This window comes from Sphaerodactylus townsendi, linkage group LG01, assembly GCF_021028975.2.
Source record: "Sphaerodactylus townsendi isolate TG3544 linkage group LG01, MPM_Stown_v2.3, whole genome shotgun sequence".
NCBI classification, from domain to species: Eukaryota; Metazoa; Chordata; class Lepidosauria; order Squamata; family Sphaerodactylidae; genus Sphaerodactylus; species Sphaerodactylus townsendi.
In genome coordinates, this window is record NC_059425.1 from 164,898,542 (window position 1) to 164,915,231 (window position 16,690).

At 41.9% G+C, this 16,690-nt stretch overlaps 2 protein-coding genes across 6 annotated transcripts in view; one reads left to right on the forward strand and one right to left on the reverse strand.

The window, feature by feature from the left end:
• Positions 1–4,500, reverse strand: part of SMC6 (structural maintenance of chromosomes 6) — a 52,091-nt gene extending 47,591 nt beyond the window's left edge. The window contains exons 1-2 of the mRNA XM_048498906.1: positions 4,324–4,500; positions 257–402 (exon numbers count right to left, since the gene is read on the reverse strand). Of these exons, the coding sequence (XP_048354863.1) occupies positions 257–400 (144 nt within the window). The 5' untranslated portion in view covers positions 401–402; positions 4,324–4,500. The remainder of the gene's footprint in view (positions 1–256; positions 403–4,323) is intronic.
• A 550-nt stretch (positions 4,501–5,050) lies between these two features.
• GEN1 (GEN1 Holliday junction 5' flap endonuclease) overlaps positions 5,051–16,690 on the forward strand; it is a 33,929-nt gene continuing 22,289 nt past the window's right edge. For 3 of the 5 annotated variants that reach the window (XR_007244688.1, XM_048498944.1, XM_048498919.1), the window contains exons 1-5: positions 8,855–8,955; positions 11,878–12,117; positions 12,264–12,450; positions 13,416–13,592; positions 15,620–15,730. Coding sequence is in view for 4 of the 5 variants with exons in the window: in XM_048498944.1 (XP_048354901.1) it covers positions 11,957–12,117; positions 12,264–12,450; positions 13,416–13,592; positions 15,620–15,730 (636 nt within the window). In the remaining variant the exon portion in view is untranslated. Of the gene's footprint in view, positions 5,111–8,854; positions 8,956–11,877; positions 12,118–12,263; positions 12,451–13,415; positions 13,593–15,619; positions 15,731–16,690 lie in introns of those variants that run through there. The other 2 variants (XM_048498927.1, XM_048498936.1) reach the window with 2 other exon arrangements.

A 16,690-nucleotide genomic window follows, 5' to 3' on the forward strand; every position in this document is an offset into this window, starting at 1 on the left:
GAGTCTGTCGTCCCTGGCCTCGGAGAGCTGCTTTTATAAGCACTGAGGCCAGGGGCGGGGCTTGGGGAGGTGTGGCCACGCCCCCAGGGGCATGGCCCCACCCCTGAACACCCCCCCATAAACAATCTATACCTATATCCCTGGTTGCCCACATAAATGTCGTTATTGTTTAAATCTCCCTCTGGAGCTAGGGCAGCCCTGTTTTATTTTATTTAAAGAATAATTCTGAAAATATGCTGCAATACTTATTGTTTACCAACTGTGAATTAAAACTGCTGTCACTTGGCTGCTGTGAAAAGTCCTCTCCATTCGTGTCATCATCAGAGTCTTCTTGGAATTCTTGTCTAGGTCTTTTGTAGAATCTTGGTGACGAAAAACTTCCTTCTTTTCTCTTAGCCATAGCTGATAAAGAGATAAAGAATTCAGAACACAACCAAAAAGGGATATGATCCTACGAAAGTTTTAAGAGTTCTTCATTTCAGCTCAAGAAATAAAATTTATGGAAATATTCTAGGATCAATCCAAAGTCTCTCAACAAGTACCAAACGGCAAGCTCAGGCTACACAAGAGAAGTATGAAGGGAAATAATAGGTAATTCTATTATTTTAATCAAAGCATTTCTTTAAAGATGTCTCAAGCGCCACTCTCAACAGATTTACACCCCTTTAAGTTAACTGAAGACAATGGGCTTAGAAGAGTGTAAGTCAGCTCAGAGTGCTACTATCTGTGGCATTCCTAGGTAAGCACTTAACACATTATACAAAATCCTGCAGGTCTTTGCTAGAAACAGGAGATAGTGTGTAATGTTTTGCTATATAAATATTTTGTGTTTTTATGTCTGTGAATTGATGTGAACTTATATATGTACATTTGCACTAGTTCAAAACATAGGTTCTAAGGTAAGAAAGAATACTGTGTCCAGATCGTCTCAGTTTAGTCACTGTCGCTTTTGAGAGAGTTTATTTATTTATTTATCTATCATATTTATATACCGCCCTTCCCCAAAGTTCTGTTTTCATTTGATGTAGAACCCACTCATTTGGCTTTTTGGCAGACCATGTAGTTGTAATAAAATCATTATGCTCTTGAAAGTTGTCTGTATTACATTTTGCAACAGACAAATTTTCAAATGTTCCTACTTCTATAGTTTAATTTGAAACTGGTCAAACCCACCAACAGCTACTTCTAAACAACCTTTCTTAAGAAAAAAAGAGCTAGCCAAGCATGACATGCCACAAAAGAGACCAGAGGCTCTTGTAACCACATATGTAATAGTACTTGCAGATTGTAAAGCTGTTCTTTCAAGAAAAGTGCAACCGTATCAATCATGGGTTGACTCCTTAATCCTTGACCTGACACTCAATCAACCAATACCAGTATCAGCATACTGTCTTTCATTTAACCAATACTGCCACCAGGCACTTCTTAAACTTAAAGCATCAGTACCACTTCACCTGATGTTAAGAAGGAAAAACAGGGTTTCCAGATTTCTACCAATGAATTCATAGATGTTTAACATTACTAGGATATAGGAGTGTACAACAGAGGTTTGGGGAATCCCAGCACATGAAGCCTGTCGGTATGAGCAACTATCCGTCAGTATTACCCATCTGAGAGCTAATATGGTTATAATGCTGGCCAAAGGTCTGGGAAACCATTTCTATCCCCACTCTGCCACGACAGCTTCCTGTATGACTTTGTTCCAATCAAACACTCTCTGCCTAACCTACCTCACAAGGTTGCTGTGAGGATAAAATGGAGGACGGGAGAACAAAATAAGCCACTCTGGGTTCCTACTGGGAAGAAAGGAGGGCCGTAAATAAAGTAAAAGAACATAATGTTATTTTAATTGTATGAATGGTTTTTGTATGAATGGCTTTCATGCAGTTATTTTATTGTCAACCATTTGGAGCGAAGAAGAGGAGTTTGGATTCATATCCCCCCTTTCTCTCCTGTAGGAGACTCAAAGGGGCTTACAATCTCCTCGCCCCGAAATGATGAAGATATGGACTGAATTTACAGATTGGATGAGAGAAATTGGAGTCACAGAAGACAGATGGGAGAAAAGGCTACAAAGGATGAACTTGCTGCTGCTTACTTAAGAAATTAAGAAGAAACTCCCTAGGGAGGGAGAAGAAAAGGGGGGAAAGGTACAATTTGGACAAAATGTAAACTATGTAACAAGTTTGTAAAAACCCGGTCCAATTATACCAATTAAAAAAAAAACAATCTCCTTGCCCTTCCCCCCTCACAACAAACACCCTGTGAGGTGGGTGGGGCTAAGAGAGCTTCGCCCAAGGTCACCCAGCTGGCGTGTGTGGGAGTGCACATGCTAATCTGAATTTCCCAGATAAGCTGAATTTCCACAGCTCAAGCGGCAGAGCAGGGGAGCAAACCCGGTTCCTCCTGGTTAGAATGCATCTGCTCTTAACCACTACACCACTATGCTCCTATGAAGAAAAGAAGTATAGAAATAGAGTAACCATGACAAGGCAAAGTAGAGGCGAGCCTCTCACCATTCAGGCAACTGTGTATAAGCAGCAATGACAGAGGAATAAATGCTTTTTACCAAAATATCACTGCCATGAAAGAGGCACAAAGTTGTACTACATAATTAATAATCTCCCTTTCTTACTGAGTCTCAAAGTGGTTGACACAGTGTAAGTTAATGCAATCAGTAAAATGAGACTTTTGTCAAGCAATATCATACGACTACAGAAATCTCAAACATGCAAAAAGTATTGGACATGATACTGAGAATGTGCTGCATCTGCATGTTGAAAACTGCAGAAACTGTATATCGTGTTCTGTATCATTGCCCCCTTCACAATGGGGCCAGAACAAAGTTTCTCTCCACCTTATTGATGGGCTTAGAGTGCTGGACAGATCAGCAGAAGATAGTTTATCTTTTAAACAACTAATCCAGGGATGCTCTAGACCTGTGGTTCTCAACCTGGGGGTCGGGACCCCTTTGGGGGGGGTCGAACGACCCTTTCACAGGGGTCGCCTAAGACTCTCTGCATCAGTGTTCTCCATCTGTAAAATGGATAAATGTTAGGGTTGGGGGATCACCACTGATAGCAGACTTGAGCGGTACTACTCATGTAGACAAGTGGTCATGACAACCACAACATGAGGAACTGTATTAAAGGGTCGCGGCATTAGGAAGGTTAAGAACCACTGCTCTTGACTAGCAAACAGCCAGGTTTTTATGCACAGTCATAAACAAACCATCTTAATTTTGCTCTGTATTTTATCTTTTAAATCTCCGTATTTTATTTTAAACTCTGTAACTCATGCCACTAAAGGTTATCTAATCTAATCTACTGAGAATGTGGTTTGGTTTGGACCAAGTTTCCCCCCCACCCTTCATTTTGTACTCTTGAGAGGCAAATGCTCAAATCCCTCCTCACCCACATTACAGAACTGCTCTTATTATTGGTCCATGACTGTAAATCAATCAATCAAACCGTTTTGGGAATAAAAAGGGGAAAGAAGCATTCGTCCCCTTGTCCTGGAGGAAGGGAAGAGATGCAAACGTCCTGGATAAATAACTGTCAACCCCTTCCATAGTCCTGCACACCTGTACAGAAAAGCCGAGTACAGCCAAGAAACACCCCTTTTCTTAATATCATCCCATGGCCTTCGTCTGGATGCGACAAGCACATCTGCCTTCTTTGCTCCTGCCGTGTTTCCCCAAAAATATGACAATGTCTTATATTAATTTTTGCTCCCCAAGATGCGCTATGTCTTATTTTCAGGGGATGTCTTATTTTTCCGCTCCACAGTTGCATGCGCTGGTGTTCTGTTCGAAGGGCATGCTTCCAAACAAAAACTTTGCTACGTCTTACTTTCGGGGGATGCTTTATATTTAGCACTTCAACAAAACCTCTACTACGTCTTATTTTTTAGGGGATGTCTTATTTTCAGGGAAACGGGGTATGTAGGGTTTTTTTATGCCATCTTGTTGGAAATTGGTTTTTAATGTTAATATTTATATGCTAATTTTATATCATTGTGTTGTTTTATATGTTTTACACGTAAGCCGCCTTGAGTCCCTTTGGGAGAGTGGCGGGATATAAATGCAATATATAAATAAATGCAATTATTGAGCTCAACGAGGTTTACTGAGAAATGAGCCGCGCTCCACATTTGCATTCGACTTCCTTAGAGGATGAGCGGACTGAAGCACTTAAAAAGCAGCGCCATAACCCCAATAAAACGAAGTGGAGGCGAGGATGGAAGGCAAACGTCACCCAACTACCCCCCCCCCTCCCTCCGTCCATCCACTTGAGTAACCGTTGGGAACCGTTAAATTTGTACCTGCTCGCAAATTCCAAAGCGGCGACGCGAGTTCCCAAAAGCGCGCGAGAGACTCTCAGAAGGAGCTGCCGGAGAAGAGGCGCGCGCACCAGGACAGGCGCTTTTTCTCCCCAGCCCGCGCCAGTACCCACTTAAGAACACAAACCGGAGCGCCCGTTCAAGGCTGCCATTGCACATGCGCGCTTTCCGGTTTACGCTTCTCATGCGCAGAGTCGGATGAGCGGGGGAACACAGATAATCATGTTTCACATACACTTGCGGGTTCACTTCGAGTTCACTATATGCGGGGTGAGAGCCCGCTGCGCACTGCATGGATGGAAGTATAGCAGAGGGACGGAAGCGCTGTGCCTCCCCTACCTATATCGAATAGAATTGCACGGGAGCTGGAGCTGCCACGCAATCTTGTGGCGTCTTAACTTTTATCTCATTCTGTTCCACCAAAGTCTCCAAAGCGGCAGTGGACTGCAGTTTAGCTAGATGCCAGTCGTGTAGCACCTTAGAGACCAAGAACATTTTCAGGGTAGACTCAAAAGTTCTCTACTAGTCTCAAATCTAGCTGTTCTATTGCAGATTCCCTGAAACTTCACTATTAGTTCGATTGCCCCACTCACATTCGCTTAAGAAGCTGAAGTGTTCATACTACCTTTTTTTTCAAGACTGCGTCTCTTTGGGATCTCCCGCCAATAGGTCACTGCCGCCTCTGAACGTCATCGCTTGACGCATGCGCAATGACGTCATCAGAATGTATGAATTGTGGCGCGGCTGTAGAGTTTGCTGGATAAGTAAGGTGACGTGTTGAATGGCTATGGGGGGGGGGGGGGGGCGGGAAAGTTCAGAAGCTCAGCTCCCCCCCTTATTATGCATGTGGTTTCTTTTGTTTTTTTTAAATGGTGCAGCCGTGAATCGAGATTCTGTAAATTTAGGTAGATAATGAGAAGGAGGACAGGAAGGGATGAGCCAGTGGTTGATTTTGGGGTCCTTTCATGCATGCACAGGGTAATGCCAATCAACACTTTGGGGTCAGGAAGGGATTTTCTTCTAGGCGAGATTGGCCAGGGATCCTGGAGGGTTTGCTTGTTTGTTTATTGCCATCTTCTGGGCATGGAGCAGGGAATAGTGAATTTCCTGCATGGTGGAGGAGATTGGATTAGAATGATCCTGGAAGTCCCTTCCAACTCTATGGGTTTATGATTCATGATGGGGTCAGGACAGGACGTTTCCTCACCCCGCAGGGAGTTGGCAATCATGTTGGAACATAATGATCATGTTGTGGAATGGTCCCCCAGTGGGTTCAAGTAAAAACAATATTGCCAATTTGAATTTGGGGTGGGGGACAGAATGCAATATTTCTAGAATTTATCCAAGAAACATTTTCCCAAACAACATTACAAGCTGCAATTCTTCACTTGCATCCTGAAGAGGAATCCTGTTCCTCTTTTTTTTTTCCCCATGTGTGAAGTAAACTAAAGCATACACATGAGGCTGCCAGCTCTGGAGATTTTGGGTGGAACTTCCGAAAAGTTGGGTTTGGATAGAGGAGGGACCTCAACAGGATATAATGCTATAGAGGCTACCCTCCAAAGCAGCCATTTTGTCCAGGGGTTGATTGTCTGGAGTTGGATTGTAATGGTGGGAAATCTCCAGGTGCTATCTGGAGATTGGCAGGCTATGTGTGCAGGACAGCAGCTCTTGGCTGCTAGCCCCTTGCTGTATTTCCCCAGGAGTGCTGATTTTTCCTGCAGCATCATTGCCCTCACATCCCAACTCAGCTGTTTTAATATCTGTATTATTTGGCATGAAAATATATAAGGTCTGCAAATTGTTGCGTTGGTCCAAAGAAAACCCCCAAAGCCATCTACCATTTATTAAAACCAACCAAAATGACACAAAACTGGGTCAGTTTCTGACTCTTCATCTGATTAGTTTTAAAGGGAGCGGGCAGTAGTGGAGATGTTTCAGTCCATGATCCTAAGGCCTCTTGTCTGCACCCTGAGTACAATATCAGGCAGGTTATATATTTACATGTAAGTAAGTTACACATAAAATTCTTTTTAAAAATCTTGCCTACCTTCCAATAAACTTAGGGTGGTGTACATTTTCCTTCTTTCCTCCATTTTATCCTCACAACATTCCTGTAAGGTAGGTCAGGCAAAAAGGAAAAGAAACTGGCCTGAAATCATATAGGGAACTTCATGGCAGAATGGACATTCGAACCCAGGTCTCCCAAATCTTCAGATTTCTAATTTCTGATACTGAGTGAAGCTGGTGTTAGATTGCATCCTTGGCCTTCTGGAACAACATTTATAAAAGACAGTGGTTTATTGAACATCTCTGTAACTGCCAATGGAATACATCTGTTTTAACATGCTGAAGGCAGAGGAAAAACAGAAGCATTATGAGTTTTTGGCTCCCAGTGAAATAACTACATGCTGGTCACAGATATTATAGACACTGGAAGATTTGCTTCCAAAGTCTAATGTTTCCTAGTGACCATTGTTTTGTCAATTTATTATTATTTATTAATGAAATAATATTACAGTATATTATTTAGTTAAAGAAATAGAATGCATTTCTTAAAATATTCTTGTGGCTTGGCAATCTGCATTAAAAATTATTTCTATTTAAAACAATGGACTAAAACTCCACAAATAACTCCATGAATTTTTGCTGTACAGCACCCCAACAAATAAAAAAGCTTGCAGAGTCTCTCCTAAGAGATGTCTCAAGATGGTGTCCCACTATTACCACAGGATGCCCATTACACAAAAGTGGGAGCAACTGTGGAGGCAGTACAGTTTCTGGTTGATACCTTAAGACAGGGGTATCAAACTCACTTGTTATGAGGGTCAGATATGACATAAATGTGACTTGGTTGGGCTGGGGCTGGGTGGGGAGGGGTAGCTGCCTTGGCTGGTAAACCCCTAACAGGCTCACCAGCCCTGATCAGAGCCCCTTGAGAGTGCTTATCAGGCCTGTGAGCCATCTGAGACAACCCCCCAGATGTGAGCCCTTGGCTCACATGTTTGAAAACCCTGCCTTAAGAGAAGGAACTGCCATTAGGTGCCCTCTTCAGGACTGAAGTAAGCCTAGAAGCATACTGGAGGAAATGGTTCGTTCAGGGTCCTAGGCTGTGGAAGCATTTAAATATCATAACATATTGAATTGGACTCCGAAACAAACTGGCAGCCCCTGTAGCTGTTTAAAGACAGGTAAGCCCCTGACCATACTGAGGCTGCTACATTCTGATCCAATGGAAGTTTCCAGGGTGTTCAAGAGCAAGAGAATTACACCCTCCATTGACTTCACCAGACTATGAAGGGTATAAATGTGCTTAGGACTGCCTTGTTGGTGTAGACATTATTCAATTTACTACAAATATTGACTGCACTCCTCATGCAATAAAACGGCCTGTGGAAAACTGAACAAGTTTACCAGGGTCTGCTGCAAAAACAAACAAACCCACATGTTCCTGCTGTAGCTAAAAAGTGGTGTCACTTTTCAGCAATGGAAATTGGTTGTGATAATGGCATGCATGCCTCCTGCCCATACACATGGTTTGTTTCTTTGAGTCATGAGTTGCCATTTTGCAGCACTATTTCGTACAAAGACTTTCATAGCTCTTCTGGTACAGCCAGTGGTTGACTGATTAACACATGCATTTATGTCAGGGAGATTTCCAATCGTACTTTCCAGGTAGAAATTGTTGCTCCCGCACAAATGCTGGTGGGGATCCAAGCCTGTGTTCTCTATCACTTTAACTCATGCTGTGATATTGTACTGTGGACTATTAGAGGAAAAAATTATAGAGATTATGAATAAACATTCCCAACACAGGGAAATCTAAAGTGTTGTTGGGGGAAGGCGTTGTGTCAGATGAAGCAATGCAAAATCCCCTTAAAAACTTTTCCAAGGCTTTTGATAGATAGATAGATAGATAGATAGATAGATAGATAGATAGATAGATAGATAGATAGATAGATAGATAGATAGATAGATAGATAGATAGATAGATAGATAGATAGATAGATAGATAGATAGATAGATAGAATTTTAATGCCATTTGCAGCAGGATAGAGGGCTGTGAATAGCACAGGGAAGAGAATTGTGAAGCTGAGAAATTTAACACCTCAAACAGGACATTGTTGTTATTGGGATGCTGCAGCCTTTGATAGTTCTGTTAGCTCCTGAGATAAAAGAAACTTTGCACTAACCTGGAAGTACTACGTTCCCAAGCATTTGTGCTAGATTTTAAATAAATGGGCCTTAGGTACAAATTGTGCTTCCAAAACAAATCATTCCCAGCAGCAAACTAGTAGTATCCCCCAAATCCCTTTTGATCTTTTGGGTAGTTAGTAAACGAATTCAGTGGTTTTCACAAACATCTGGGTCTGGTCTGGAAAATAAAGGAAAATGAGCCTAGAAAAATCCTTCTGTAGTAAAAATCAGGTTTATTAAAGTGTGGTGGGTTGCTTCCGGTAGCTACAGTATGATAACTACCAGTTTTATCCCTATTTCTCTCCAATCCAGATCCCGTCACTTCCTGAAACATGCAATGTTCTCATTGTGCAAAACTCTCCCCTGAAGTCCAAAAGTGGCACAGCATGATTTACCAATGCTTTTCATTTTCAAGATGTATGCTGGCTAATTTCATTTTAAGTATTGTTAACCACACTTATTTCCTCTTGTAAGGGAAGGGAAAGACTAGAGATGCAGTCCTAAGTTAGCCTCTGGGAAGTAAGCGCCATGATATTCAATAGGGTTAAGTGTCATTGCAAGTGCAGCCTAAGAGTTATATCTGTGTCTGTGTTGTTTCTAGGAGACTGTTAAAAATATTATTGACCCACCCGTGCACCTCATTCAAGAGGAGAGGTTGGAAAGCTTTCATGATTCTTCTTGTCACTCCAGTTCTTCATTGCTGTTTTTAAAATTATTTTCAGGTTTTAGAGATTCCCATATATACAGAAGTATAGCTGCAGAATTAAGAATTCATTTTGAATTAATATTAAGTGGATAAGAATTAGAACCAACACATTGTCAGGCTGATTCACCTTGCAACTGACTTTAAAAGCAGCAGCCTGCAAATGGGATTTTGATTGAAGTTCTGTTTTAATATTGCATAGGACTGCAGTGCTACCCCTATTTAAACACAATCCAGTTTAGAAGCGACTTCCAAGCAACTGAACAGGATTGCACCATCAGGAGTGCAATTTCTGATGTTTAGACTCTCTGCCTTTGTGTTCATGTTTTTGGTACAGAATCTTAAGCATGGGTTCTTTTGAATGGCCAGGAGGTATTAGAGTTGCCTTCCTATCTGTGTTCCTGTGTCGACATAATGATTTATACTGTAATTTTTTTTTCTGAGCAGGAGATAGATTGGGGTCCGCGTAGTAGCCTGTAGAAATCTTGCAAAGCATGCTGGAGCTCATAGTGGTGATTTTTTAAAGCAGAAGTGCACACTTAGGATCACAGAGAATAGATTAGTTATACTCTTAGTTATTAGGAAATGTCGAGTGCGCTAACTTGTTTTGTAAATTTCACATACATTAGGTGATCCAGGGGAAAGCCAGTTTTAAAAAAATTAAAAATAGACCATGCAACACTAAAGGCTTCATCCACTAAATATATCCCCCCCCCCAAAGGCAATGTTATATGCACAACAATCCATTAGATGGCAATGTTCCCATGTTTTGCTAAGAGTTCTTCACAGCAGCCTCTTCCCCCCCCTTTCCTCTCCATTATACTGAATGTTAGTCATGAACGTTTTCATATTACGAAACTTATTTGTATTTATTTATTTATGCAAAATCTTGATCTACTTGCCTTTCACCTGACCAGGTCATGACCTAAGGTGAATGGCAGTAAAAATCCAATAAATCTGCATAAAATTACACAATTTAAAGCAGTAAACAAGATAATATAAAAACCACCACCATCCTGGGCGCACAATTCCCTTTGCTCCAAACAAGCTTACTGGAAAGTGAGGCGGCCGTTACCTCTTCGAGGAAGCAGCTGTAGAGGCACAAGATAGCCACATGTTTGTTTTCCCACTCCTTCACATGAAGCCTACTAGGTGACCTTGGGCCAGTCATAGTTCTCTCAGAACTCTCTCAGCCACACCTGCCTCACAAGGTGTCTATTGTAGGAGAGACGCCTTATGATTGAGAAAAGCAGAATATAAAACCAAAACATCTCCTCTTCCTTTCTCTTGTTTTTCTTCCTCCCCCACAAGAGCAGGATAAAAAAAAATGTTGGATGGTGTTCAGAAACTACATTTCTATGTGTGACACATGAATTGTTATAAGAGTGTGATAAACTTGCAAGTAAAAATCAAATAAATCAGTGGGACAATCTCCATGTAAAAATCTCTAATATTGCATCATAATGTCAGTTTTTGTAAGTGTGGAAGAAACATTGTTAAGTTTTGAAACTTATTTTCCAGGAATGCTTTCAGACAAGTTTTAAATCTCCAGTTTCATCAGTTCTATGGTTCTGTAAATAAGGGTACAACTGTGTGCTTTTAAAAAAGCAAATTAATTTCTGCTGGTCCTACTCAGAGGACAAGCTGAAGCATTTAGACCTGAGATGTGCACAGTAGGAAGTAACTCCAGCGCATTCGGCCACTGGTAAATGAGCTGTTGTAAGAGAGTGGGAGCTAAGGAAAGGAGCAAGGGGAAATCATCAAAGAGAAAAGATGAGAGAAGTGGGAAAGTGCCAGAAAGGAAAGTCAGCAATAAAGAGGACTGCTTCACCTGGGGCTGCTAGAAACAAACCCAGAATGGACAAGCAGAGCCTGTTTAAATAGATGCCAATTTAATTGCACATTTTGGTCATGCCTTTATTTAGGTATATATGCCTCACCTTTTCTCAGCAAGCCCCAAAGTAGCTTCAGACATCAGTCCCCCCTTCTCCAATTAGTTCTCACAACAACCCTGTGAAGCGGGTTAAGTTGAGATTGACTGGCCCAAAGTCACCCAGCAGGCTTCCTTACCAGAGTGGGAACTTGAACCCGGGTCTTCCAAATCTGGGTCTCCCAAACCAACCTTCTAATGAAGACTGCCATCTTCAACGCAGAGCAAGAAATCTTATTTCAGAAGAAAAACAGTCTTGCTTTAAAGGAAGGTGATAAGATTTCCATCACATGCTGGTGTGTAATGTGCCCAAATTGCCACTAATTTACGGGGGCCCTCACAAGGGGTGTTCAAGGCAAGTGAGAAGCATAGGTGGTTTCCATCACATGTCACTCATTACAGATTTATGACTGCGGATTGCTAACAAAAAAAATTAAATGGCTTCCCTTTCATTTACTGTTGACATATGCTAACCTCTGCAGCACACATACTAAAATTGGAACAATACCGAGAAGATTAGCGTTTACTGTTGTCATCAATGCTGAAATTTTAACCCAACCTTTGGAAGGAATCAGGATTTTAATCCATGTATTTGAAAGGAATCAGGATTGTCCTAGGAAAGTCTTTTAGGGTTTGAACCCACTGAAAAATGTCTTATATCAATGTATTTGCAAATGTCAATTTCTCTTGTCTGTTACAATTTCAGTTACATCAGTTGAGCCCTCTAATAAATCCGTGTTGGCCTGTACAGCTGCTGTTCTTGTACTGACTGAATATTTAGGACAATGGGAGTCACTGGTCTGTGGCAGATCCTGGAACCAGTAAAACAACACATCCCCCTCAGCCACCTTACAGGAAAGACACTGGCTGTTGATTTAAGCATCTGGGTGTGTGAAGCACAGAGTGTTAAAAAGATGACTGGTGTAGTTACAAAGCCTCACCTCAGGTGTGTACAGTAATACCATTGTACGTGATTGTCAAGTATTGAAATATCACCAGATATTTCTGTTTCCTAACGAACGTCAGGCTACCATAAAATTCATACTGGTTCCTGACTTGGGCAAAAGTGACTTTTCTTTTTTGCTATTGCAGAAATATTTTTTTCCGAGTCTCTTCTTTAACGCTAATGGGGATCCATCTGGTATTTGTCATGGAGGGAGATGCTCCAAAGTTGAAAGCAGATACAATGAGTAAACGGTCAAAGATGCGTTTTGGACCCTCCAACAAACCTGGGGCGGCAAGACAAGGGAGATCTCATTTCAGATTTTTCTTGAAAGAGGCAAGTTCATATGGTTGGTCGGTAATGTTATCAGAGTACTGAATGTTACCAGTGGTGGGTTCATTACATGTTGCTGACAGGTTGCTTAAGATTGACTAAAATTTTCAAGATTTTTGGTGACCTTTTTATTTATTTATAATTTGGTTTTTAGGCTTCTCTTCTCCTTAATTGACTCAGCACAGTTTACAATTTAAAATTTACAACAGTCTATTACAGAGGTGCCATAAAATTAATCCCTCGCTGAGGGGAATGAATTTAAAAGGGAAGGGAAAGGCACAAGGTCCAGCCCAAAGCCCAGTGTGCTGTCCTTTCTCTCCCTTCTACATCAACTTATATTTTAATACTGTTCAAAGCACAAAAGCATTAAACTGCATGTGTTTCTCATTTCCTGCCTCTGTTGGAAGGCTGTCAAGAGCTTATCTCACTTCAGATGCTTTGGCACACCTGCTAGATGCCCAGCTGGTGTGTGTCAGCATCACACCAGTCTGTATAGGCGACACCTGATAAGAAGTGTACCTGTAGTAGTTGCCACTAATTTTGAAGGGTTTCTTTCAAGGCTAGCCCCCATCCATGGGGGGGGGGGGGCAATAAACATGGACAAGGTGATTGGCAAATGGTACTGTTCATTCATGGGGTTTTCCAGTGTGAATATTAGACTCCTTATCTGTTTATCCGTGCTATAACCATGTGTGTAGGATTCATCTCGCATTAATTTTGTGACATCAGCATTCTCTGCTGGTTTCTGGCATTGCAGTTGTATGTATGGTATGCTTTACATTAACGTAAACTATGTTGTGGAACACTGACTTACCTCACAACCCAGATCTTTGCAAATCCCATCATGAGCCAGTTTTAGCAGTTCATGCAGTTCTGTGACCTTTTGGGGGAAGCAGGTATTCTTCCGGGACAAAGTGGTTACAACTGGGGACTTGTTGAATCCTCTCTTGGGATTTTTGTTTCTTTAGTGCCTGGAAATGCTGGAGTGCTTAGGAATCCCTTGGGTCCAAGCTGCTGGCGAAGCAGAGGCCATGTGTGCCTATCTGAATGCAAATGGCTATGTGGATGGCTGCATCACCAATGATGGAGATGCTTTCCTTTATGGTGCTCAAACAGTCTACCGGAATTTTACTATGAACATAAAGGTAATTTACTGGCAATGGTTGGCACGCGCATGCTCTTCTCGCAGTGTTTTTTTGAAACAGCTGTGAGGGGTAGAGTTGCCAGGTCCTCCGTGGCAACTAGTGGGGGATGAGGGAGGACTTACCATCAGTGGAGGGAGGCCACCACCTACGTGCTTCTGCATCACTTCCAGAAGTGACATGTTGGTGACACTGAAGAAGACGCTCTGGTATATGGGCAAAACCTCTATGGTAGAAGCCATTTTTACCATAGGGTTTTGCCCACATACTATAGCGTCTCCTTTAACATTGCCATCATGATGATGTCACTTCTGGAAGTGACATCATTGTGCTGTTGGGGCTGGGGGCTCATTTGAAGCCCAGAAAGACCCCAACTGGTGAGCTGGATGGTACCGGGGAAAAGGAGCCTAAATTGGGGAATCTCCACCCCTGGCGGCAGTCTAGCACCCCTAGTAGAGGGTGATGGCTCTTTTGAAAAGTTATTCTGCTTCTATATTTTTGTCAAAAAGGGCCTTTGCTCTATTCCCTTTGATCCATAAGGCCTTGTCTGTCTAATGAGAGTCACTGTGGCATAGGGGATAGTGTTGGAATATTATCTTAGGAAAGCCAGATTTGAATCTTTGCTTTTGCCATGGAAGCTGGGCCAGTCTCTCTCAGCATAACCTTTATGACAGTTTTTTGTTGGGAGAAAATGGAGAGAAGGGAATGATGTGAGTTCCCATTGGTGAGAAAAGTATAGCATAAATAAATACAGATATACAGATAGAAGGGCTGTGATTGAGCTTAAAAGCTAAACTATGCTTAAATGTGATGTCTGGATGGTAAAAGCATAGTCACAGCTATTGCTCTGACAAAGTTCATTATGGGCTGGATCCCATAGCTCTATCTTTATTGTAGACTTTGCTGTAATCAAAGAGAATCCCTTTTCCTTTTTCACCAGTAAGAAAACTGGTTGGTTCCAACCTTATAGCTGCACAATGGAGTGCAGAACAAATGACAAATAAAAACAGATAAACAGTTCTATGGAAGTCCATATTATAGTAAGGGTTTCATTACATGCTGTCTCAGTTCAGATACAATGATTTTTTTAAAAAATTCCTTTATATCTTGCCTTTCTCGCCAATGGGGACCCTGTTTGTTTATTTGTTTATTTATTCATTTATTTATTTGTGTACTTATTTCCAGCCCTTCACCGAAGTCCCTGGGCAGTGCACAATTATAAAACACAATCCTAAAACTGTCATAAAACTACTTTAAAAACCCTTCCTATCCCATACGCGGTCCTCCAAAAAATACATAATCAATCTTCCCCCATAATGTCCCCACATACATTTCAAAAATTGGGCTGGGGCCGAACTCATAGAGCACTGTTACAGTGATACCAGGTACCAAACAAAGGAGGGATCACCCAGGAGGGATCACCTGTATGCCCTGATACAGAGGGTGGTCTTTGCCAGGCGCCTAAACCCTTGCAGAGTCAGCAAGAGGTTAGCTTCCATCATTAACTTCTCTATTTTATCTTCACAACACTCCTGTGAAGTAGTCACAGCTACAAGTGTGTGACTGGCCCAAGGTCACCCAGCATGCTTCCATGGTACGAATAGGGATTCAAACTTAGGTGTCCCAGATTCTAGTCTGTCAGTCTTAACTATTTTATCACACTGGCTCTCTTGAAGTGAGAATACAGTAAAGTATGAAAGAAAAGATAAAGGCCTATAATCTCCACAGTGAAACCTTGTGCAGCAGTTCCAAAGTGCCTCAATGCTAACATGGTTGGCATGAGGTTTTTCAGAACATCTGGAATGTACAAATAACAATTCAAATCTGGGCATTTAATGCCGTCTACATTGTGGTATATTCCTTCTCCTGAACAATTTTGCAGCGCTTTTTAGTTTTTTGTGTTGGAAGAAAAAACATTTTCAGCTTGTGTATATTCATTGCTTTTGGCCTTTCTAGCCACTTCGGTAGTCAAGCCATGCTTTCGGTATGAAATTTCAGGAGGTGTTAACACTCTGCCATATTTCCTACAGGACCCACATGTTGACTGCTATTCAGTATCCTCCATTGAAGAGACGTTAGGCTGCAACAGAGAGTGCCTGATTGGATTAGCAATCCTGCTTGGCTGTGATTATCTTCCGAAGGTAACCAGCAAAAAAATGAAGGCACTGGTACTAACTTCTAATTGTTCATTTGAATTGTGAATCTTCCTCAAGCCAGAGATGCATCAGAGTCTTGTGTCAGGACAGACTATGTTTTTATGTCAGATTGTTGTATGTTCTTTCCTGTTCATTGTTTCACTGCCCTTATCAATATGCTCCCATTTACCTATAGCAGTGGTCTTAAGCACATGCCTTTCAAAGGAGGTTCCATTGTAATTTGTTACTAGCATCTGAGTAAATGTGATTATGACTGAGCTGCTAAAGAGAGAGAGTGCCAAACCATCTGTTATTCCCCTCCACACACACTAATGCTGCTCCTTTTGTCCTAAAGTGTATATGGTGATATATGTAAGCTTAAAAGTCAACTTAACTGCAGATTCATGCAGTCAGTTAAAACTGGAATGTGTGGATTTAATCCAGTGGATCATTGGGTGATACTAAGCCAGGGATCTCCCACAGCATTGAGCTTGGGGGCACTTCTGGAATTTTGAGAACACGTAGCGGGCGTAACCCTAAAATAGCTGCTGGGGGCCCCATCTAGCCACAGAATGGTTGCAGGGAGAGCTGTGGCCAATCACAAAATGTTGAGAAGTTGCAAGCCAAGTGTTCTGCTATGGTGGAGGCAGGTGTCTTTGAATGGGTGTTCCATGCAAACACAAAGGTATTGCCTCTTGGAGTCTTCTGGGACAACTTATGCTCCGATTAGATGAAGGAAAGCCAGTACTGCTTCTTTGCTGTGGGAAAGAAAAAAGTCGGTGCCAGGAAACATAGTGGTAAGCTCCACACTAGGGCTCAAAGTGCTGAAATATGAGCTGTGTGGCTCTGTTATGGAATATTTTCTGCCCCAAAATACTCACGAACAAGGCGGTCAGCAGTAAGCAGTTTATTGAAGACACGAATGCAAGCGTGGAGAGAGAGAAGCAGCTCAGGCGTCTCTCTCTG